The 22542-nt window shown below is 51.8% G+C and overlaps 2 protein-coding genes across 3 annotated transcripts; both read left to right on the top strand.

Moving 5' to 3' along the window:
* The first annotated feature begins 6343 nt into the window (after positions 1–6343).
* On the top strand, positions 6344–15046 carry FAM83C (family with sequence similarity 83 member C). The gene is given in 6 exon segments (XM_061125695.1): positions 6344–6372; positions 8136–8210; positions 8212–8695; positions 11092–11259; positions 11442–11566; positions 12387–15046. Coding segments are annotated over 6 exon segments (2310 nt in total). The 3' UTR covers positions 13816–15046.
* Positions 15047–15974: 928 nt separating this feature from the next.
* On the top strand, positions 15975–22253 carry EIF6 (eukaryotic translation initiation factor 6). Of its 2 annotated transcripts, none has more exons than XM_061127135.1 (7): positions 15975–16121; positions 16390–16501; positions 16610–16695; positions 18212–18387; positions 18932–19108; positions 19297–19478; positions 21979–22253. In XM_061127135.1, exons 2-7 carry the CDS (start codon positions 16395–16397, stop codon positions 21986–21988), a joined length of 738 nt encoding a protein of 245 aa, XP_060983118.1. In that variant the 5' UTR covers positions 15975–16121; positions 16390–16394; the 3' UTR covers positions 21989–22253. The 2 variants fall into 2 exon arrangements, with proteins under 2 accessions (XP_060983118.1, XP_060983119.1); XM_061127136.1 differs by having other exon boundaries at positions 16047–16150.
* The last annotated feature ends 289 nt before the right edge of the window (positions 22254–22542 follow it).

The raw sequence follows: 22542 nt of genomic DNA, 5'->3' as shown, positions 1-22542 counted from the left end.
AACAGGTTATGGCAACAGTTGTGAAATCTTGGGAGGTGCTCTTGATGAGAAAAAATGGATGGAAATTGGGCAGGAGTTAGGAGAGCAGGTGTTTTCAGGACAGGAAAGGACTGAAGATGTGCGTGGGGCTGGGGAGGAGTCCGATTAAGTGTGAAGCAATGAGTAGGGTTGGAAACTTCCCACAAGTGTGAGGAATTAGTGTTAGATCCCTCTGAAAGTGGAAGCCTGGTCTTGAGAATAAGGGCCTGGCTTTGGAGAGGAGGGAGCCCTTTCCTGAGACCAGAGATTGGAAGACGCATGGGGGACAAGTGATTTCTGTGATGAGAAGCCAAGAGGGAAAGGAGCTCCTGATGCCCAGGGAACGCAGAGTTGATCAGCCCTTGGGGTGGGGGTGGGGAAGGGAGGGGAGCTGGCAGGCCTGTGGGCTGAGAACGTGACAGTCCCAAAGTGTTTGAGCTCTTCCCTTGGGAGCAGCCCTCTGCTCGCTGCTCTGGTTCTGCCTGCTTCAGCCTTCTCCCACTGCGTCCCATCGTGCCTTGCCCACTTTTAATTTCATGGCTGCAGTCCCCATCCATAGTGATTTTGGAGCCCAAGGAAATAAAATCTGTCTCTGTTTCCACTTTTTCCCCATCTATTTGCCATGAAGTGATGGGACTGGATGCCATGATCTTCGTTTTTTGAATGTTGAGTTTTAAGCTAGCTTTTTCGCTGTTCTCTTTTACCCTCACCAAGAGGCTCTAGTTCCTCTTTACTTTCTGCCATTTGAGTGGTATCATCTACATATCTGAGGCTGTTGATGTTTCTTCAGGCAGTCTTGATTCCCACTTGTGAGCCATCTAGCCCGGCATTTCGCATGCTGTACTCTGCATAGAAGTTACATAAGCAGGGTGACAATATACAGCCTTGACATACTCCTTTCCCAATTTTGAACCAGTCAGTGGTTCCATGTCTGGTTCTAACAGTTTCTGCTTCTCCTGAATACAGGTTTCTCAGGAGGCAGGTAAGGTGGTCTGGTATTCCCATCTCTAAGAATTTTCCACAGTTGTGATCCACACAGTCAAAGGTTTTAGAGTAGTCAATGAAGCAGAAGTAGATGTAGATATTTTTTTAATCCTCTGGCTTTTTCTATGATCCAATGGATATTGACAATTTGATCTCTGATTCCTCTGCCTCTTCTAAATCCAACTGGTACATCTGGAAGTTTTCAGTTCATGTACTGTTGAAGCCTAGTTTGAAGGATTTTGAGCATTACCTTGCTAGTGTGTAACATAAGCCCTAGCCATGATCTACTCCCTCACCCCGCCTGGGTGTTAACCACCCCTCACAAGTTTTCTGTGGCTTCCAAGGGACCTCCCTTAAGCCATGCTGCTGAGCCCAAGCCCAGACCCTGCCCAGGTCAAGGGCCTCTGTACCTCTATTGAGGGGAGAAAAGAGATCCTGGCTGGGGAATTTCCAGGAAGAGAATCTTCAAGTGCTGACCTGTAATGTCAAAAAGTGATAGAACACAAGGTGAGCACTAGAAGGGGCTTGGAGACCTCCAGTTCAGCCCCCTCTTGCTCTATAGATGGGAGGCTGGGGCCTGGAGAGGCTCACTCAAGGTTTCACAGTCAGGAACCAGAACCCCTGACCTGTGTGGGCTTGCTTCTTCCCTCTTTTTCTCTCGCCCTGCAGCCAGAAACAGCTCCTTCACTTCATAGTCACCATCTGAGAAAGAGCAAGCCACAGGGCTATACTCTTAATTGGGAGTGGAGGATAGGACATGGTTTGTCTGAGTTTCCAGAGTGGTTCATGAGCTATAAACCCCAAGCAATGGGTTCATGCCTTGGCTTACTCCGTGGCTTATAATTACCTATGAGTCTGCCTTCCTCGCCAAACTGAGTTCCTTCAGGGCACAGACCATGCCTTACTCATCTTTGGGACCACAGTGCTGGCCTAAAGTAGGCATTAAATACATGTTGGGTAGACCAGACAGGCAGAGGTTGAGGGAGGGGATGGGCTGGGCTGGGGAGGGAGAGGTGGCTGGACCAATAATGTTGGGGCAAGGTGGCAGGGAATCCCTGGCCGTCCAGTGGTTAGGACTCTCTGCTTTCAATCTCTGATCTAAGAACTAAGATCCCACAAGACGTGGGGTTCGGCCAAAAAAACAAACAAACAAACAAAAAAAACACTTGAGGGCTTAAGAGATCAGTAAACTTTCTCTTTTGAGAAATAAGAGGTGGAGGTGTCTCTTATTCAGAGGCATTCTGTTTAGGAAAGGTGGTTGTGTTTGAGTCTAGACTGTGGATGTTGTGATGATGGGGTCTCAGTCTTTCCCCCACGTCCTTCCCTCCACCCCCTCTATCATCTATCTACCTATTCCATCTCACCTATCCTCATTCATGTTTCCTTTAGGGAAGAGAATTCCCACTTCCCTCTCCTGGAGGCGAAGTGTGAGAGGACCACTGCTGAATCCTCACTGGCTCCACCCTCTGCAGAGAAGGGGAATGATTTGTCTTTCATTCAAAGACAAAATGGTGTCTTTACCAGTATTTCTTTTTTTATATTTATTTATTTTTGGCTGTGCTGGGTCTTCATTGCTGCACAGGCTTTTCTCCAGTTGCAGCGAGTGGGGGCTACTCTTCATTGAGGTGTGTGGGCTTCTCATTGTGGTGGCTTCTCTTGTTGCAGACCACGGGCTCCAGAGCAGAGGCTCAAGAGTTGTAGCACTTGGGCTTATTTCCTCTGTGACATGTGGGATCTTCCTGGATCAGGGATCAAATCTACGTCTCCTGCATTGGCAGGTGTATTCTTTACCACTGAGCCACCAGGGAGACCCCTACCGGTACTTCTGATAAAGCTGATTGGAGAATATAGCTTTTGCTCTCTGGCCAAATGGACTTTCTAACATCTTCCCAAAACTAAACATGCACACCCCCCGCCCGAAGAGAGTGGACCTCTCTCCCTTGTGGGAACAGAACCTCCTCTGGAATTTTACCATGTAGATCAGTGGAGAATATGCTACTTTTGCAGAACTGAGAGAGAGAGACAGAGAAACCCAGAAATATCTGAGCCCAGCTCCTTCCCTCAGCCACAAAATGGACGAATCATTCCCCTTCTCTGTGGAGGGTGGAGCTGGTGAGGATTCAGGAGTGGCCCTCTCACACTTTGCCTCCAGGAGAGGGGAGTGGGAAACATTTCCTGAAGGAAACATGAATGGGGACAGGTGGGATGGGATACGTGGACAGATGGGTAGAGGGGGTGGAGGGGAAGGATGTGGGGGAAAGGCTGAGACCCCCATCATCACAGCATCCACAGTCTAGACTCAGACACAACCACCTTTCCAAAACAGAATGCCAGAATCCTTATTCCTTGTGGTGGCGCTTGCCTGCATCCACATATGCAGAATTGGAGAGAGGACCTTGCCTCCCGTGAGCTGGGATAAGAGGCCAAATCTCAGAACCACACTCCACTGACATGGCCCAAGGTCATGTTCAACTTCAGGACTGGCCTTTGGTCTGGAGGGGCCCAGAGACTCACCAGGAGGAGCTCCTCTGATGTTGCTTCATTTGTTGTCAGGCCTTCCCTGAGCCCCTATCCGTTCATGGTTGCAAAGACTCTAAACCAGCATGTCCTGAGCTCCTCATCCTCTCCCAGTCAGGCCCCTGACACAGGGAGTCCACGTATTCCTCTCGACAACCTGGTGAAGGAGACGGTGTTGGCCCCATCCTACAGACTAAGACACCGTGACTCAGTGCTCAGCTCACCCATTAAGTGTCAGAGGCAGTGTGGCCTCCGGAGACCTGCGTGGTGCTCTAGAGCAGCTAAGCCACAGAATCTGGCTTGTTGCTGGGACTCTGGTGCTTTGGGCCACTCTGCCCCCGACCCCCCACCACTGCAGCCAGTTCCTTCAACAAGCCTGCCCCTGCCCCTCTAGTCCTCCAGCCTGGCACATCCAGCCCACCACTCCACACATCTTGAAATCTTTCTCATCCTCTAATTCCCAGCATGAGCCGGTCTCTGGGAATCCTCACAACTTGTCCCTGTATCTAGCTCTTAGCTTTGCCTTGAGTCAAGAGATCTGGGGGACTTCCCTGGTGGTCCAGTAGTAAAGAATCTGCCTTCCAATATAGGGGACATGGGTTTGATCCCAGGTGGGGAAACTAAGATCTCAAATGCCACAGAGCAACTAAGCCCTTGCCCTACAACTAGTGAGTCCACGCACCTCAACTAGAGACTCCGTGCGCTGCAACCAGAGAGGCCTGCATGCTGCAAGAGTCCACATGATGCAACTAAGACCCAACACAGCCAAATTAATTAATTAATTAAAAAGAGAGAGATTTGGGCATGCTCTGGCTCCCCTCCCAGCCCTGGCTGCTCCTTCCAGGAATCCTGTCTTCTCTGACCCAGCGGTGCCCCAGTAGAGGCGTGTGGCCATGTTGGCATCAGAGCCGTTTGCAACTGAAGGGCTGCAGTCCAGAATCTGCTCCCACCACCCAGACAGGACATTCACCTGCCCGGGCGCCGCTTGGCTTGTAAGAGAGAACAGACAAGGCTAAATAGCCCCCAGGGTGGTAGAATGATGCCGGGCAGGCGCCTGACACACCTCCTGGACAGGAAGGTCTTTTTCTTCCTCTTAATAATGGTTATTAAGGAGCCTGTTCCCGACACACTGCGGCCAGGTCTGGGCTTAGCTATCCACATGGCTCTCATCACCCTGGGTCCCCACCCCTAGGCTCAGCCCCAAGGCTAGGATCTACCTGTCTACCCTCCCACTGCCCTTTACCCACTCAGTCCATCGAGCGGGTGAGTGGTGCTGCAGCCCTGGGGAATCTGGTTTGATTTACATGCTTTTATTGGCTTGGCCAATAAGTTCGTTAGGGGTTTTCCATAAAATGTAATGGAAAAATCCAAATGAACATTTTGGCCAATCCAATATTATCAGGGTATCAGGGATCCCTTGGAGCACTTTTCAACTCAGTCTCCCTATCCTGGCCCCTCTCAGCTGAGTTTCCTTGTGCAGACACTTAGGCCCATGGTCTAATGTTAGCGTCAAAGACCACCCCTGATGCCAGGCACTCATACACCCAGATATGCACCCACACACACACACGAGAACACACACAGATGCGCATGTAGGTAAACACACTGATGTGCAGCTAAGGCGGCCAAGCAGACACACAAACATTGCAGAGAGATAGCAGGTAATATGTGTATATGCACAGGTACAGTTGTGCATAGGCACAGTGTACCGGCACACCTCATTTTATTGCACTTCAATTTATTGTGCTTTGCAAATTTTGCATTTTTTTACCAACTGAATCTTTATAGCAACCCTGAGTTCTCAGATGATGGTTAGCATTTTTTAGCAATAAAGTATATTTTTAAACTTTCTTTTTGTCTGTGTCATGCAGCAAGTGGGATCTTAGTTCCCCAACCAGGGATCGAAACTTCACCGCCTGTAGTGGGAGCCCTGAGTCTTCCACTGGACACCCAGGGAAGTCCCAGCAATAAAGTATTTTAAAATTAAGATATGTATTTTTTTAGACATAATGCTATTGCACACAATGGACTACAACGTAGTGTAAACATAACTTCTGTATGCACTGGAAAGCCAAAAAATGTGTGTGATTCACTTTATTGAGATATTTGCTTTATTATAGTGGTCTATAATAAATGGTCTGAACTCATAATATCTCTGAGGCATTTCTATATATGTTGAGCCATGTGAAATGTGAAATTGCCAATATTCAGTGGTTTTTTTTACTTACAGAAATGGAATCTAATACAAATGTGGGCATGGAGGGAAATATAAAAAAAATACAGAGCCAAATTTTTACACCCATGTTCAAGCAGCATTATTCACAGTAGCCAAAAGGCGAAAACAATTCAAGTGTCTATCAGTGGGTGAATGGATAAACAATGTGGTATGTACACACAATGGAATATTATTCAACCTTAAAAAAGAAGGAATTCTGTCACACATGGTCGAACACCAGTGAACCTTGAGGATATTATGCTAGGTGAAATACGCCAGTCATAAAAAGAGAAAGACTGTATGATTCCACTTACATGAGATACCTAGAGTAGTCAAATTCATAGAGTTAGAAAGTAGAGTGGTGGGGAACTTCCCTGCCTGTCCAGTGGCTAAGATGCTGCCTTCCCAATACACGGGGCCTGAGTTCGATCCCTGGTCAGGGAACTAGATCCCACATGCCACAACTAAGATCTGGTGCAGACAAAAAAATTAAAAACGAGAAAAAAAGAAAGTAGAGTGATGACTATCAGGGGCTGGAAGAGAGAGAGGAAGGTACTAAGACTCATAGAGACAGAGTTTCAGTTGTGGAAGATGGAAAAAGTTCTGGCGATGGATGGTGGTGATAGCTACATACCAGTGTGAGTGAACCACTGAACTACATACTTAAAAACAGTTAAGATGAGGGACTTCTCTGGGAATTCAGTGGCTGAGACTCTGGTTCCCAATGCAGAGGCCCTGGGTTTCTTCCCTGGTCAGGGAACTAGATCCCATGTGCCACAACTAAGACCCTGGTGCAGTCAAATACATTTTAAAGTGTAAATTAAAAAAAAAAAATTAAGATGCTAAACTTTATGTTAATTAAAAGTAATTTTTAAAAAGAGCCCAAAATATGTGTCATCAGGTAGATATATACATACCGAGGGATAAACCACAGAAACTCAATAACACTGAAATATGCCTGCTCCCCTCCCAATGGTGCTTCTCTGACCCAGATAAGGCCCCTGCTCCCCCCTCAACAGATCTGGAGATAAGGCCCTAATGAAGGCCCCGCCACCCTGGCTACCCCCACAGCTTATTACCCTCCCACGGTCTGGCTCTGCTTACTCACCCCCCACCCCTCACTCAGCCTCCCCACCTCCAGGGAAGGGCCACCTTTTATTTTTTTGGCCGCACAGCATGGCACGCAGGATCTTAGTTCTGCAACCAGGGATCAAACCTGTGCCCTGTGGACACAGAGGAACCTGTGTCTGGTCTGGGCATGACCTCAGACCAGTTGAAGCAAGTGCAGCCAGCACTAAACAGGGTCATGAGACATGACCTGAGGTCTCCTGCTGTCCTGGCCATCCTCATTGGACCTTGTCCCTCCGCAGAAAGGTGGTGCCTCGGGCTGGCACTGTGACCACTGCAACCACTCCCGCCCGGCCTGCCTCCCCAGTGAGCTGCCATCTGCTGACTACTTTTCTCCAGCACAAGGCCTCTCACCCTGCTCCTGAGGGCTCTGGGACTTTGGCCCTTGATGGTGGCAGAAAACAGAAACTTGCCTCCAGAGCTGTTTGCCTCTGAACCATGCAACGTGTGCCCTGATCCTCTCAAACAACTTTCTCATAACTATTAAAAAATTTTAAATTTTATTTATTTTTGGCTGTGCTGGGTCTTCGTTGCTTTGCATGAGTTTTCTCTAGTTGAGGCGAGCGGGGTCTACTCTAACTGGGGTGCTCCGGCTTCTGATTGTGCTCCTGCTGTGGAGCAGTGGCTCTAAGCGCACGGGCTTCGGTAGGTGCAACCCACAGGCTCGGTGGTTACTGCTTGTGGGCTCTAGAGCGCAGGCTCAGTAGTTAATGGCTCACGGGCTTAGTTGCTCCGTGGCATGTGGAATCTTTTGGACCAGGGATCGAACCCATGTCCCCTGCATGGGCAGGCAGATTCTCATTCACTGAGCCACAGGAGAAGCCCATAATCATTTAATATCCAGCCCCTGAGGAGGGTTCGGGTTAGAGTTAGGGTCTGGCCCTACCGGGTCAAGAACTTTCCCGGAGTTGAGCTTGTTGGAAACAGCCATCTGAACAGAATTTTTCCGGAGTGGGACAGCATTTTTCACCAGGACTCTGGAAGATCAGGGTTTGGAGGAAGCTGTTGGAGCCTGGTGGGGAAGGAGCAGGTGATGCTGGGGTGGGGCTGAGGGGGGTGGGGAAGGAGAGTGTGCTGAGGGCCTGCCTTTCCCTGGGCGGGCGAGTCCCAACAGCAGGGAGACAGGTGAGGCTGACCCGACAGGTTCCTGAGGCCAGGGGCAAAGGGGTGGAGCATGGCTCTGACATAGGGTGACAGCAGGCCCGGGGCCCTGCACACAAGGCAGGCGGGGCAGCAGGCAGGCCCGCTGGGATTTTCTTCCTGCCGTGGCCAGCCCAGGGTGCAGGCCATGGAGCCCGCTGGAGGGTGAGAGGAGCCGGTGGGCAGGCGTGTTCGGAGGCCCGGGGCCTGGGGGCCCAGGGCATGGCGGGGCCCCTGAGGAGCCGGGTGGACGAGCTGAGGCGACCCTGGTGGCGGCAGAGCTCCCCGCTGGTGCTGCAGCACAGTGAGGCGGCCCGGCTGGCGGCCGACGCCCTCCTGGAGCGGGGCGAGGATGCCTACTTGCGAGTCATCTCCGAGGAGCGGGAGCTGCCCTTCCTGAGTGCCCTGGACATGGACTACATGACCAGCCACACACGTGGGGGCCCGGAGCTCGGGGGGGCCCAGGGACCTGAGGCCTTGGGGCCTGACCGCCTCAGCCTGCACTCTGAAGTCACCTCGGGCACTTACTTCCCCCTGGCCTCCGACATAGACCCTCCGGACCTGGACCTGGGTTGGCCCGAGGTGCCACATGCCACGGGCTTCAGCCCCACGCAGGCTGTGGTCCACTTCCAGCGGGACAAAGCCAAGAGCATCAAGGACCTTCTGCGTTTCCTCTTCAGCCAGGCCCGCACGGTAAGGGCCCCATCTCTTCAGACACCCATTTCACAGATGTGGAAACTGAGGCCCAGGGAGGCAAAGGGACCAGTGCGCAAGGCCACCCAGCAGCTTGGGGGCAGCATTGGGACAAGAACCTCTGTCCCCTATCAAGTCACAAGGTCCTAGAGGTTTTATTTACCTTGGTAATCCCTTGGCGGGCTTCCCTGGTGGCTTAGATGGTAAAGAATCTGCCTGCAATGCTGGAGACCTGGGTTCGATCCTTGGGTTGGGAAGATCCCCTGGAGGAGGGAAAGGCAACCCACTCCAATATTCTTGCCTGAGAAATCCCATGGACAGAGGAGCCTCATGGGGTACAGTCCACGGGGTTGCAAAGAGTCAGACACAGCTGAGCGACTAAGCACAGCATAGCACTATCCCTTGGCATTCAGGGACATTATGGATAAGCTTAGAACAGGGGATGGGCCTCAGAGACACCACAAACACCCTGAAAACAGGTGCAAAGGAGTGCTCATTGCAGAGAGGAATCCTCTCTCTTTTGGGGGAGCGGGTCCATGGCTTCCATCAGATTCTCAGAAAGATCTATGATCCCAAGACAAAGAGCCCCAACCTCGGTGAGCATCTGAGCCACCCCCTTGACTTACAGAGGAGGAAACTCAGGCCAGGAAGGGGATGGGGCTCACTCAGGGAGGTCCAGTCCGTTGGTGAAATGGAGCCGGGGCTCAGGGAGAGGAAAGACGTCTGGACTCAGGCCCCCGAGACCCAGGCACAGCCCTGATGTGTGGCCCCGACCACGCCTCGCCCCTTGTGTACTGTGTCCCACTGGCCTGAATCAGGGGAAGGGGCACTGGAGCCTGGGCCTCTACTTGGTCCTGAGGTCTGGGCTTTTAGCTCTGCACCCAAAGGAAGGAGGAGAGGAGGCTGCTGGGCTCAGGGATGGGGAGCAGGGGCTCAAGAGAAAGGGAGACGGGGGAGGGCAGGTAGGGGTGCTAGTGCTGGGAAGACTGTAGCTAGACTAGCACAGCCTCACTCCTGGAGCCCAGACCACTGACTCAGGAGGCAGGGGGATGAATCAGATGACCCCAGGCAGGGCTGGAGGCAGGTTAGCCACGATGCCCTGGCTAGGGGAGCAGCCTGCAGGGAACCCACTGCAGATGTTAGGAGCCAGGATGCTGGGACCTACCGGGACCTCCAGAGCCTCCCTGGCAAGTCTCCCTACACCCCAGGCAGGGGAGGGCAGGGCCTGATTGGTAGCTGGAATGGGGTTATTAGTGAGAGGCTGCTGTCATCACTTCTGCCCCTTTGATCTTTCTTGCTTGTCCTCCCCCACCACCCCCCATCACCATTCCTGGCCAGACCTGTACCATGGACCAGGGCATCCCTCAGTGCTTTGGTTCCTCACATCTAGACCCTCTACCTCTGGGCCAGGAGCCAGGCTTCCACTCTGGGCTGTCACTGACTCTTGGTGACCTTACAAAGTGCTTCCTATCCCCATGGCCCAAGGTCCTTGTTTGTTAAGGAAGCAGCAGGAAAGGATCATTTATTGAGCTTCGGTTGTGTGTTGAGGCTTTCCATGTTTGATTCTCCACAACTCAGAGAGGTAGCTATCATTATCTCCATTTAACAATAGTGCCTCGAGGAAGTCGAGGCACCCAGAGGTGAAGGAACTCACTCAAGGCTGTGTCACTAGGAAGTAGCAGACTGCAGGTTTGAACCCAGTTCTGTTTGGCTCCAGCACTGGAGTGCTCTGCTCTGCACCTGCTGCCTCTCAGCCTGGAGGACTGGGAGGGGAGGTTCTCACAGTGGACAGTGAGCAGAAAACTTGGTCCCAGTTGGTGTGGGTGGAAAAGGTCACAGCAACCTCTGCAGCTTCACAGAGGAACAGATGGGTCTGGCAAAGGGCACCGAAGACCCCAGTCATTGCCTGCAGCTCTGAGCCATGACAAGGGAGCCTCAGAGTCACAGAGTGACAGCTGGAGCTAGTGGGGGAGGGGTAGTATGAGGTGCTGGCCTGGGAACTGGGGTCTGGGTTCTGCTTCTGACTCTTTCCCTCTCTGGGCATCAGTCCTCACCTATGTAGAGTAGCCTGGTACAGTTGATCCATGGACCTCTTTGAGATTCTGACAACAGATAAACTGTCCTTAGAAAAATGCACACAAAAACTTTCAAACATCCAATAAATCAATTAAAAAAAAAAAACCCACAAACCTTTCAAACAGCCTTCTGGGCTTCAAGACAGTGAAACCTCCCTCTTTCTAAGTCAAGAAGCCCCAGGCTGGGGCTAAAAGTTCCACTAAAAGCTCCCAGTTCAGATGGTCTTGTGGGCTCTGGTCTCCTGCTTTTCAGTTCAGTGCCTGTTTCCTGGGATCTAGCCCCTGCCCCTTGGCAGGGCTGAGCTCCCCCTCCCTCCCCAGGTGGTGGCTATCGTGATGGACATATTCACCGACATGGAGCTTCTGTGTGACCTCATGGAGGCCTCGGGCCGGCGTGGTGTCCCTGTCTACCTGCTCCTGGCTCAGGAGCACCTGAGGCACTTCCTGGAGATGTGCTACAAGATGGACCTCAACGGAGGGCACCTGCCGGTCAGCGAGGGATGGGGCAGGAGCCGGGGCATGGGGTGGGGTGGTCCATGAGCACTGGGAGTCAATGGGAGGGGGGCCAGGTTCTCTTAGCTCTTTCTGGTCGGAGACTCCATGGGATTTAGACATGGCTTGAGCCCTGATCTCTCAAGGTCACCCCCAACCCCCTTCCCTCCTTGGCTCAGAACATGCGTGTACGGAGCACGTGTGGGGACACATATTGCAGTAAGGCAGGCCGCCGCTTCACGGGGCAGGCCCTGGAGAAGTTCGTCATCATCGACTGTGAACAGGTGGTAGCAGGCAGCTACAGGTGAGTGAGTGGGATGGGGGGTGGTGCACCTGGGGCTGGGCCATGGGCTGGTGAGGCTACCTGGGAGCTGGCAGCTTTGAATTGCCCTTCCTTCATTCATCCTTTCCAATATGGACTGAGAAGCCGCCTAATGTCAGGCATGGTGCAGGGCCCAGGGACCAGTGTGGGGAGCAAGAGAGCCCCAGGCTGGGCCCTGGAGACACTCACCCTGTGGTAGGATTACTTTAATGCCCTGGCACAGAAAATATTGTTGTTGTTGTTTAGTTGCCAACTTGTGTCCGACTCTTTGCGACCCCATGGACTATAGCCCGCCAGGCTGCTCTGTCCACAGGCTTCTCCAGGCAAGAATACTGGAGTGGGTTGCCATTTCCTTCTCCAGGGGAATCTTCCTGACCCAGGGATTGAACCCGTGTCTCCTGTCTTGGCAGGCGGATTCTTTACTGCTGAGCCACCAGGGAAGCCTAGAAAATATTGGTGTTGGCCAAAAAGTTCATTCAGGCTTTCCCATACCAGTCTATGGAAAAACCTGAATGAACTTTCTGGTCAACCAATAACCCTTGCACCTTGGAACTGGAGGGACTTCAGGGAACCTAGCCCTCGGTCCATTTTACAGATGGGGAAGTTGAGGCCACAATGGGAGACTGTGTGTCCAAGTCCACTAAACCAAGCAGCGCAGACTCTGGAGTCAGAGCTCTGCCCCTCACCTGGGCCCTCGCGGTGGTCGTGGTGGTAGTGGTTTTATTTCCCTCCCCTGGTTGTGACTCCTGCCTCGTCCCAAGGGCCTGCAGTTTGCCTCCTGACCCTGACTCTCTGCCCCCAGCTTCACCTGGCTTTGCAGCCAGGCCCATACGAGCATGGTGCTGCAGCTGAGGGGCCGCATTGTGGAAGACTTTGACCGGGAGTTTCGCTGTCTTTATGCCGAGTCCCGGCCGGTGGAGGGATTCTGTGGAGGTGAAGATCCCCCATCCCCCAGGGCACCGTGCCCTCCCCCAGTGGCCTTGGCTTTTGGGCCAGGAGTCCCCAGCACCACATCCTCATCACCCTCCAGCACCAGCCTCAGCAGCATCAAACGCTCACCTCGCATGGGCCACTCATACCTCGCTCTGCCAGGAGGTGGTAACCGCACTGACATGGGTGTTGGGTCCTCATCCCCCGGCCCTACCCGCTGTGAGGCTGATGGCCAGCCCTCCCTGCAACGCCAGCTGTCAGACCCTAACCACGGCCCGCTGCTAGGGCCCTACAGGGCCAACCTGAGCAAGCTGGGGGCATCCCCCTGGTGCCAGTCTTCCCCTGCCCTCAACCACAATAGCACCAGCCTGGCAGGGGGTTCACCTCTGCTTGCTTGCTCTCGCCCTCTCCTCCCCTTTCCCTGGAGTGTCTCAGCTCTGCCCCGGTTCCCAGAGAACGGGGTCCCAGGAAGCCAGGAGCCTAGCCCCTCACGAGGCCGCTGGGTACCCAGCACAGCCCTGGAGACACTGGAGGAGAACAAGGCGTCTCTGAGTCAGAGCCATGGCCAGCTGGATCTCCTTGGTCCCTTCCCCAGAGCACGAGAAGCAGGAGGCCCTGATTTGGGGGTGGGCCGCAACTCAGGCTCTCTTTGGCCTGGTGATCAGGCCCCAGAGGATAGGAGGTTGGCCCCAAATCAGAGATATAACCAACTGGATTTCCTGTCCCAGGCCCAGGCTGCCAGGGCACCCCCTGAGTCAGGCTCACCCAAGGTTGGCAATTGGACCCCAGAGGACAAGAGGCTGTCCGCAAACCACAGCCATGGCCAACTGGACCTCCTGGTGCAGTCCCCGCAGGCTAGGGGTTCCAGAGTGCCCCCTGAAGCCAACTCCCCAGCCAGCGCTGGCAAGCAGGGTCCAGATGAACGACGGCAGACCCTGGGCCACAGCCAGCTGGACCTCATCACAAAGTTTGGTCCATTCCGGGGTGAGGGGCCTGGGCCCAGTGAACTCCCTAGGCCGAGCCCTGCTCAAAAGGCTGGAGTGGACTTGGGGGAGGAGAAGCGGCGGACGCTGGGCCACAGCCAGCTGGACCTCATCACCAAGTATCATCAGTTGCAGGGCACCAGGCAGGGACCCGAGCCCGGCCTCTCTGGGGGCCCTGCGGGTGGCCATCGCAATGGCAACAGCAATGGCCTGTCTGAGGATGAGAAACGGCGGACCCTGGGTCATAGCAAACTGGACCTCATCACTAAGTACAACAAGTCCAAGTTCAAGTTGCTCCGAAGCCGCTTTGAGACCTAGTCATGCTCCCAGAAAGGGACATGTCTGTCTTCCACCTACTGTGACCAGATTTGTTCAGGTCCAGACTCTGGGGGGGAAGCTTGGGTAGGAACTATATGGGGAGAGGGATCTAGAAGCCCAGGTTAGACATTCCCTGGGCTTGGGATTCTTGTTCATATACGCACATGCACACACACGGGAAAATGAAATTTACAGTTACCAGGCACCTGCCACTTGTCACTGTGCTGGGCCCTCCGTACTGGTTACTTCTTATCATTCATCCTCACTCACAATATCCTACAAGACAGATTCTGGTAGGTATACAATTCTAGGACCATAGGTATCATCTTCCCTATAATATAAATATGGAAGCTGAGATCTAGCGAGTTTGATGACTTTCTTGGAATCAGATCCAAGTAACTGACAGGGGCTCAAATCTTTATTTCTTACGATTTTGTTTTTGCACAGACGGGACACACAATATCAATAGTTCCCATGTCCTCATACACACAAAATCCATATATCACAGAGGTGCCCCAAATACCTGCACATGTACACTACACACTGACAGGGTTCACACCCACAGACACGGTCCATGTGATAAACCACAACACTCAGGATTCTAGCTGTAGGTGCTCAATAAATGTCACTTGGCTAAATGAATCCAGTACACATTCGGTGCACACTGTAGACCCCTCAGGATCCACAGACTATAAATATGCACATAACCACACACACACACACACACACACACACACACACACACACACACTCATGGGCATGCATGTACCATCCAATAACTTTTTGTACCTAAAGCTGTGTATCCAGTCCTGTGCTGGACACACAACAGGGCTCCCAGTCCCTGGAAAATAAGGATTCAGTGCAAAAATCATTGGTGTTTCTAATGAAAGGCTAACCAGTGACAGAAGGTGGTAGAGAATGAAGGCCAGAGAGTGGTGGTGATGATGGAGTGCTGAGAAAAGTTTCTTAGAGGAGGCAACCTTTGAGCCAAACCTTGACAGGTGGGAAGGACTTGGATAGGTGGAGGTGAGATTTAGAGGAATTCCTGGGAGAGGGAACCAGGTGAAGAGAGACCAGGGAGAGGACGGAGGGAGTGGGTCTGAGATGAACCGAGGAGGATGGAGAGGACACGGATACTCAGATTCTAACACACACACACACAATCATCTTGCTTAGTGTCGCCAGAAGTATACGCTGTCAGGTGTGGGTCCCTCTCCTGAGTTGCGGCCTGCTTGGGAGTGTATTTGTGATACAAATCAATAAAAGTAGACAAGCTTGGATTCAGAGGCTGCCTGGTGTATCCTGAGAAGGCTGAGTTACAACTATGCAGGTGAGGACAAGGGAAGGGCACCATTCGGGCCTTTCCCTGGAGGAAAGTGGATGGCTGTAGGAGGGTGGGGGTGGCAGGGGGTGGGGTAGGAAAGGGGCTCCAAGCTTCCCTCTGCTCTTACTGAGAGTGATATCCTGAGAGACCCTGGGCTTTTGTTCAAAGCGTGGGTCAAGTTCATCTGTCCACCAAAGCATGTCTCTTGACTGCCACCATTTGTGGGTGGGGTGGGACGGGGGCAGAAATTGGCCTGCTGAGTGTGATCAAGCCTATGCAAAGGGCACAAGTGGAAGCCATCAGCCCCCAGACCCTTGCCCACTCTGGACGCCCCCCCTTCCCCGCCCCCCGACACTCTGCTTCATCCACCATCCTCTCTCCAATACCTTCTTCATTACGATGATTTCCTTTACTTCTCTGGCTGTGCCTCCTCCTCCAGCCTCTGTCACTTCTCACTCCTCCCTAATGGACACCTTCTCCATGAATGACCTCATCCACCCCAGGCTTCGGCCCCACATCTCAGCCCTTCAGTCTCCCCTGGGCTCCATATTCGGCCTGGAAATCTGTCCCGTACCTTACTCTGTCCCTCACCTCCCCTACACCTTCTCTTCCTCCCCAGGCTTAACTTCAATAAATGTATCTCCAGCATCAACCCATCTTTTGCGAAACGTCCTGGCTCCTCCATTCTGATACCTCACATCCAATCAGCACAGGTCTCTGTCAGTTGTTCCTCCTATAAAGCTCCCGATTGAATGAATGAATAAAAGAATGAATGAGAAGCTTGCTGGAGGCGGGGCCAGGAGGGGGTCTGGCCGGATCACTTGCAACCATAGAGTCCACTCAGGGGCTGGGAGCTAGAGTGGCCGCATGCGTGGAGGCGTGCGCCGCGCTCTATCGGAAATCCCCTAGGGTAGAGGCGGAAACGGAAACCTACCGAGGGCAGAGGAGGGCTGTTGCCGCGTGTGGAGGTTGCGTTTACCTGGTGAGCGGTTGTGGCTGGACACCGGAAGGGTCAGCTCTGGGCGTCCTGAGTCGTGAGGGGTGGGGGCCGGAGGATTCGGGACCAGAGAGTCTGGATGCGCGCGGTGGGCGGGACCTGAGGGCTGAGGGCTGAGGGCTGAGGGGCGGGGTTGCAGTGGGGCTGACGCGCGGAGGCCGGGGGACGGTGACCCGGACCCGGCGTCGAGGCCGAGGCACCCGGTCCAGGGAGAGGATCCACAGGCCCTGAACTCCAGTCCCACAACCCCTAGGCCTCATGGCGGTCCGTGCGTCGTTCGAGAACAACTGCGAGATCGGCTGCTTTGCCAAACTTACCAACTCCTACTGCCTGGTGGCCATCGGAGGGTCGGAGAACTTCTACAGGTGCCGTGGAAGCCCCGGGCCCGCGGGCAGTGCGTGGGTGGGTGGCGGGTAGAGGTCGCTGGGTTCTGGCCCCTCAGCCCCGTGATCATTGAGTTCGTGTCCCCGCAGTGTGTTCGAGGGCGAGCTTGCTGGTACCATCCCAGTAGTGCACGCGTCCATCGCCGGCTGCCGCATCATCGGGCGCATGTGTGTGGGTAAGCCAGCTGAAAGTCGCCGAGGGAGGGAGTGGAGCCCCACAGCGCCTTTAATCTTACCCCTAGAAGGGACCCGGAGGACCCAGGGATTTCTAGGCTTTCATCCATCATCTCCAGCGACTACAGAATCTCTCAGTTCTGTGCCGGACCCGGTTTCAGTGTCAACAGATCAGGGACAACCTCTGGCAAAGGTTTTCACTTTTACACTTGTTTCAGTCCTTCTTCACGGAAGACCCTGGCAGGTAGGATTTACTGGCCTAATTTGATTGATGAGGAAGCTGAAAAATCAAAGAACCCAGGTGACTCACCTGGTTCCACACCTAGTGTGAGGGAAGATTGGATTGTCATCTCTCCCTCCCTGGCCACTGACTCTGGTAGATTGCTTCCTCTTTCTGAGGGTCCATTTCTACCTCTAAAAAATGACAAGCTAAGATTCTGGGGCATCCTGTGCAGTTAGCTTTTTAAAGCTTAAGTTCTATTTAGCAGGTACCCCTATATCCATCAGCACTGTTGACTCTGGCCATTGGTGCGTCCTTTGAACTGGCTCTGTTTTCCTTTACTGCCACCCCTTATTTGTAGTTCTGCTCAAATAGGAGTTTTTCCTTTATTTTTTATTGTAAGGTTGATGATCTTGGACTCTTGAGTGTTTCTTATTCAGGCAGAACACTCTTATCTCTGGACGTGGTGATCTTTGGACTTGAAGCTAGTTCTTATGTAATAAGAGAGAATTTAGCCTGACCATTGGTTTTTTTTTTTTTTTTTTTTTTTAAGGATGGGAGAAACTCATAGTTCAGAAGTTTGTAGTTGTGTTTTTGCAGAGGTAGGCAGAGGTTTAGTCATTGTTGTCACAATATAATTATAGTTCATTCATGTTGCTGTGTACTCAGTTTTGTGTAAATGTACCACAGTGTATTCATTCATTCTGTTGACAGTGGGTATTTGGGGTAGTTTTCAGTTTGATCTATTATGAGTAGTGCTGCTATGTTTCTTAGTGAACAAATGTATGTATTTCTGTTGGATATATATAATATCTGGGAGAGGAATGGCTGGGTATCCAATGTAATAGATAATGTCACATAAGTATCTGAAGTTGTTGCCCAATTTACACTCCTATTGGTTGCTCCATATATCTTTGCCAACCCTTGGTGTTGATGTTCTTTTAAAGAATTTAGCCGTCTGGTACATATGAAGTGTTACCTCAGTTTTTAAGTAGCGAAATATACAATTAATGCCCAAGAGCCCTTCTTTTTGGTCCTGGTCATCCCTGGTAGATGATGGTGAATTGGACAGGATGTTTGGGACAGACTCCTAGTCCATCTCTGGCCTGCCCAGTGGGACTCCTGGTTCCCTGGGGGCTGTGTGGCTCAGTGGTTTGAAGGATTGGGGTCTGGATTCTAAAGCTTTCCTGGGGAAGCTACCTGCACTGGGTTGTATCTTCAGGCCCCAGCGCTCAGCAGGTGTCTTGTGAATTAACAGTTCATCCTTACACAACCTGCCCTAATTTGGGTCTCTCCAGGGAACAGGCATGGTCTCCTGGTGCCCAACAACACCACTGACCAGGAGCTACAGCACATTCGCAACTGCCTCCCAGACAGCGTGCAGATCCGGCGGGTGGAGGAACGGCTCTCAGCCCTGGGCAATGTCACCACCTGCAACGACTACGTGGCCTTAGTCCACCCAGACCTGGACAGGGTGAGGCAGCCCAGTTTAGCCCAAGAGTCACAGGATATTAGCCTAGTCAGTGGCTAGCCACTGTTCTTGCCTATCAGGCAGGAATTTGGGGTATCTCTTGTGGTTTCTCTTTATACATGGACTCTTGCAGTTCAAGCACTGGTTGGAAGAGTGAATAGAGGCCTTTCGTGATGTGACCAGCTAGGGAAAAGAAGCTAGGGAGTGTATTAATCCTCCCTGTATTAATCAGGGAGATTGACTCATTCAGTCTTACAGCCAGGGCTGGAGAGAAGATTGACAGTTGAACTCTTGCCTGTGGGTTAGAGGGAAAGAAGGTGATGTGGAGACCAGCCTCTGGCTCTTCAGGGCATGCATGGCTTTGTAGCTGGCCTTGACTCTGCTGCAAGCTGTATTCCCTCCTTTTTTTGGGTGAAGCTTCCATATGCAGCTGCATAGCAGAGGAATGAGTTTGGGGAGTCACGCCCTGGGTGGGTCTGGGTGTGGAGGCCCTGGGTACTTTGATCTGCTTGTTCTGGGTGCTGAGCACAGTACCTTTGGCTAACAGGAAACAGAAGAAATCCTGGCTGATGTGCTAAAGGTAGAAGTCTTCAGACAGACAGTGGCTGACCAGGTGCTGGTAGGAAGCTACTGTGTCTTCAGCAACCAGGGAGGGCTGGTACATCCCAAGACTTCAATTGAAGACCAGGATGAGCTGTCTTCTCTCCTTCAGGTCCCCCTTGTGGTAAGCAGTCATGTTCTCTGACCTCTGTTTTCTGCTGGAGTAGATCCCTTTGCCCAGTATTTAGGAATCTGGATTATTACTTGTCGCAGTTTGGGGTTGAGGCTGTGGGTCAGAGACCAGGGACTGGGGAGAGTCCTCATGACTTGGGCTGTTGGTGCCATGATCCACACTGAGCCATCCTTTGGCAGGCGGGCACTGTGAACCGAGGCAGCGAGGTCATCGCTGCTGGGATGGTGGTGAATGACTGGTGTGCCTTCTGTGGCCTGGACACAACCAGCACAGAGCTGTCAGTCGTGGAGAGTGTCTTCAAGCTGAACGAAGCCCAGCCTAGCACCATTGCTACCAGCATGCGGGATTCCCTCATTGACAGGTATCTGGGCCTTTTTTCTGTTGAGGGGAGGGGAGAGAGATGCCAGCTATAGTGGGAGCCACACTGTTCATACCGGTAGGCTCTCCTCTGTGAGGCTACATCCACACAGTGCAGAGTAGCCACAGGGTACAGGCCACAAGCATTGCCTGAGTATCTGCCCATCCCCATCTTTGAGGACGTTGACTCAATGTATCCCTTCTTTAGGCTGTCTTGCTTTATCGCTGACCACCTTCTTTTAAGTTTTTAATCTGCCTGTGTGTTGGTGTACCCAGCCAGTAGCCTGAGACAGGAAAGATCTTTTTATTGAGGGAAGAAGGGAAGGCTACTTTGGTTCCTAAGGGACTTGGGGGTGGATGTGGCGAGTGCATCAGAATCACCGTTATCTGTACTTCGGTGGGTTTAAATCAGAAGTGGGTTCTTGAGCCCTAACTCTGGAGATTTTAGAGTGTTAGGCTCTAGAATTTCCTCCTTTGGAAGAGCATCAGGTGCTGGATGTTTAGTACCCCCTCCCCCATTGAGGATCCTTCTCAAGGCATGCCATACCTAGCTGGCACAGGAGTCTTTATGAGGATAGAAAGTAGAGTAAGGGCCTAGTAGCAGACACCCTCCTTAGTAGGGCCTAAATTTCCCTTCATTTCCCACCTTCATTCATTCAGTCACCTGATGTTCATGGAACCCTATGAACAAGGCTCCATGTGGGATAGTCAGGCAACTTAGTGCTACATCCTGCCTCTGAGAGGGACTCAGTGTGTAGCTGGGGAGAGAAGACGTAATGGCCACATATAACTTAGCTTTCATCAAAGAAGAAATAAAAGGCGCCTTTTGTGGCTTTGGAGGCTCCCATGAGACACTTAACTGGAGTCCAGGAAGGTTTTAGGAAAGACAAATCAATCAGCCTGGGCGTCAGGGAATGAGTAGGTAATTGAATACGCAGAGATAGGGTGGGGAAATGTGGAGGGTGTGAAGGGGAAAGGTTTTATCCCCAGGGTTGAGGACTCTGAATGCCCATGTCCAGAAGTTTTGACTATAGTAGGTGTTTTGACCTCTGTTCTGTGTTGGGGATGCTTATTAATGTAGATTCTTGACATCATCCTTCAAATCCTGATTCTCTCAGTTTGGCGTAGGACCCAGCCACGTGTAGCTATTTCAGTAATCTTTGCTGGGTGATTCTGATGAGGGCAGTTTGGAGACCATACTGACAAACTGCTCTCAGCACTGGAGAGCAGTTGAAAAGTTCTGAACAGGAAAATGGTACCAGTGGCTTTGTCATTTAACAACTTTTATTTTTTAATACCTACTATGTATCAGACAATAATGATGTGATGAATAAAATATACCCTCCCTTCCCTTTTGGAACATTGATCCTCATAAAACAGTACTTCCACAATTAACCATTTAATTAAAGAATAAAACAGAAACTTCTTAGCAACTGAGAACAGAAAGAAATTTCTATAACCTAATAATTCAGGTCAGTTCAGTTCAGTTGCTCAGTTGTGTCCGACTCTCCATGGACTGTGACATGCCAGGCTTCCCTGTCCATCACCAACTCCTGGAGCTTGCTGAAACTCATGTCCATTGAGTCGGTGATGTCATCCAACCATCTCATCCTCTGTCATCCCCTTCTCCTCCTGGCTTCAATCTTTCCCAGCATCAGGGTCTTTTCCAGTGAGTCAGCTCTTTGCATCAGGTGGCCAAAGTTTTGGAGTTTCAGCTTCAATCTGATAATTGTTACCTACTAAAAAAAACTACAGCCATGTTGTATTTAATGGAAAAACTTCAGAAACTGCCAGGCAGAACTGCCTACAGGCAGTGGCACTCGTCAGCATTGTATTTTTTAAAAATGGGTATTGATAAAGAAGTGACAAAACTCATTAGACTCCTTTGGCTTTGAACCTGTTGAGTTTGAGGTGCCCATGAGACCTTACAAGGACGGTGTCAGATAAGGGATTAGAAATGTGTACTTCAGGCAGTTCCCTGAAAGCCCAGTGATTAGGACTCACTGCTTTCACTGCTGAAGGCCTGGGTTCAGGCCCTGGTCAGGGAAGCAAGATCCTGTAAGCTGTGAGGTGCAGCCAAAAAAAGATGTACTTCACTTTCACAATCTTGCAAATGATTATCACCTCCAGGAAGAATGTTCTGCCCTCAGTCCTGCCACTAGAGGATTTGTGACCTAGTCGTGTCTCTTTTCCCTCTCTGAGCACCCCCCCTTGTCTAATTTAGTCTGTTGGATTTGACCTGTGATGCTCTGATTATGATCAGCCATTTGAATAAGTTATTTTGAGTTCACCCCCTTGAGTGGAGGAGTTACTTTTCCTTTTTAAGCATTGAGAGTTCTGGACTGGATTGTTACTCCTGGGAGCAGTGGAATCTGGAAGGGGCTCTTCAGGGCAGAGCTGGAACAGAGGTCCTGGGGTGAGGGTGGAGGCAAGCACCTTGAGCATGGAGGGTGAGCTGTGCTCTGTGAAGCACCTACTGACAACACTCCTTCCTCTCTCTCCAGCCTCACCTGAGTCACCTTCCATACTGGTCCTGGCTTGGACTTTGGCTCCCTCTCAGTGTTCCACCCAGTCTGTCCTGAATGCTGGCAGGGTGGTGGCAGAGAACTCACCTGGACTCGTGGCTGTATGCCCAGCCTTTCTTCATCTGTGCCCATCTCCTGAATCTATAGTTACTGCAAAATTCTGCCACATCATGCCGGCTGGCAGGTCCTATGGCTTCTGGCTGACAGCTTTGTTGTCTGTGCCACCCCATTAAAAGGGCAGCTTCCTCTGGCCATTCTGAATGTGTTATTTGGGGATTTCAGCCTGCACTCAGCCCCCTCATCATTGTTCCAGGGGGAAGGTGGAGTAGGATGCACACATCCCATAGTTTTACAGCCCTGCCCCCCTTCATTAGATGGGCAGCTTCATCCCAGGACAAGAGAAAGAAACCCTCCCCTATACTCCCATTTTCCACACAACTTCAGCCTCATTCTCTTGGCTTCAAAGAATGAGTCTGTTTCAGCTCTCCCCTACGCCAGTGTGAGGATCATGAAGGGCTTTGGGTCACCTGGCCACAGGGCAGC

This window comes from Dama dama, chromosome 23 (assembly GCF_033118175.1).
Source record: "Dama dama isolate Ldn47 chromosome 23, ASM3311817v1, whole genome shotgun sequence".
Lineage (NCBI taxonomy): Eukaryota > Metazoa > Chordata > Mammalia > Artiodactyla > Cervidae > Dama > Dama dama.
Note: the sequence above shows the minus strand (reverse complement) of the source record. Positions and strands in the feature narration are given on the sequence as shown.

Excerpts from the sequence above, each read along its gene's own strand:
- EIF6 (XM_061127135.1), top strand. The coding sequence starts at position 16,395 with ATGGCGGTCCGTGCGTCGTTCGAGAACAACTGCGAGATCGGCTGCTTT. Across the intron at positions 18,388-18,931 it reads TCCACCCAGACCTGGACAGG|GAAACAGAAGAAATCCTGGC; the intron begins GTGAGGCAGCCC and ends TTTGGCTAACAG. Across the intron at positions 19,109-19,296 it reads TCCTTCAGGTCCCCCTTGTG|GCGGGCACTGTGAACCGAGG; the intron begins GTAAGCAGTCAT and ends ATCCTTTGGCAG.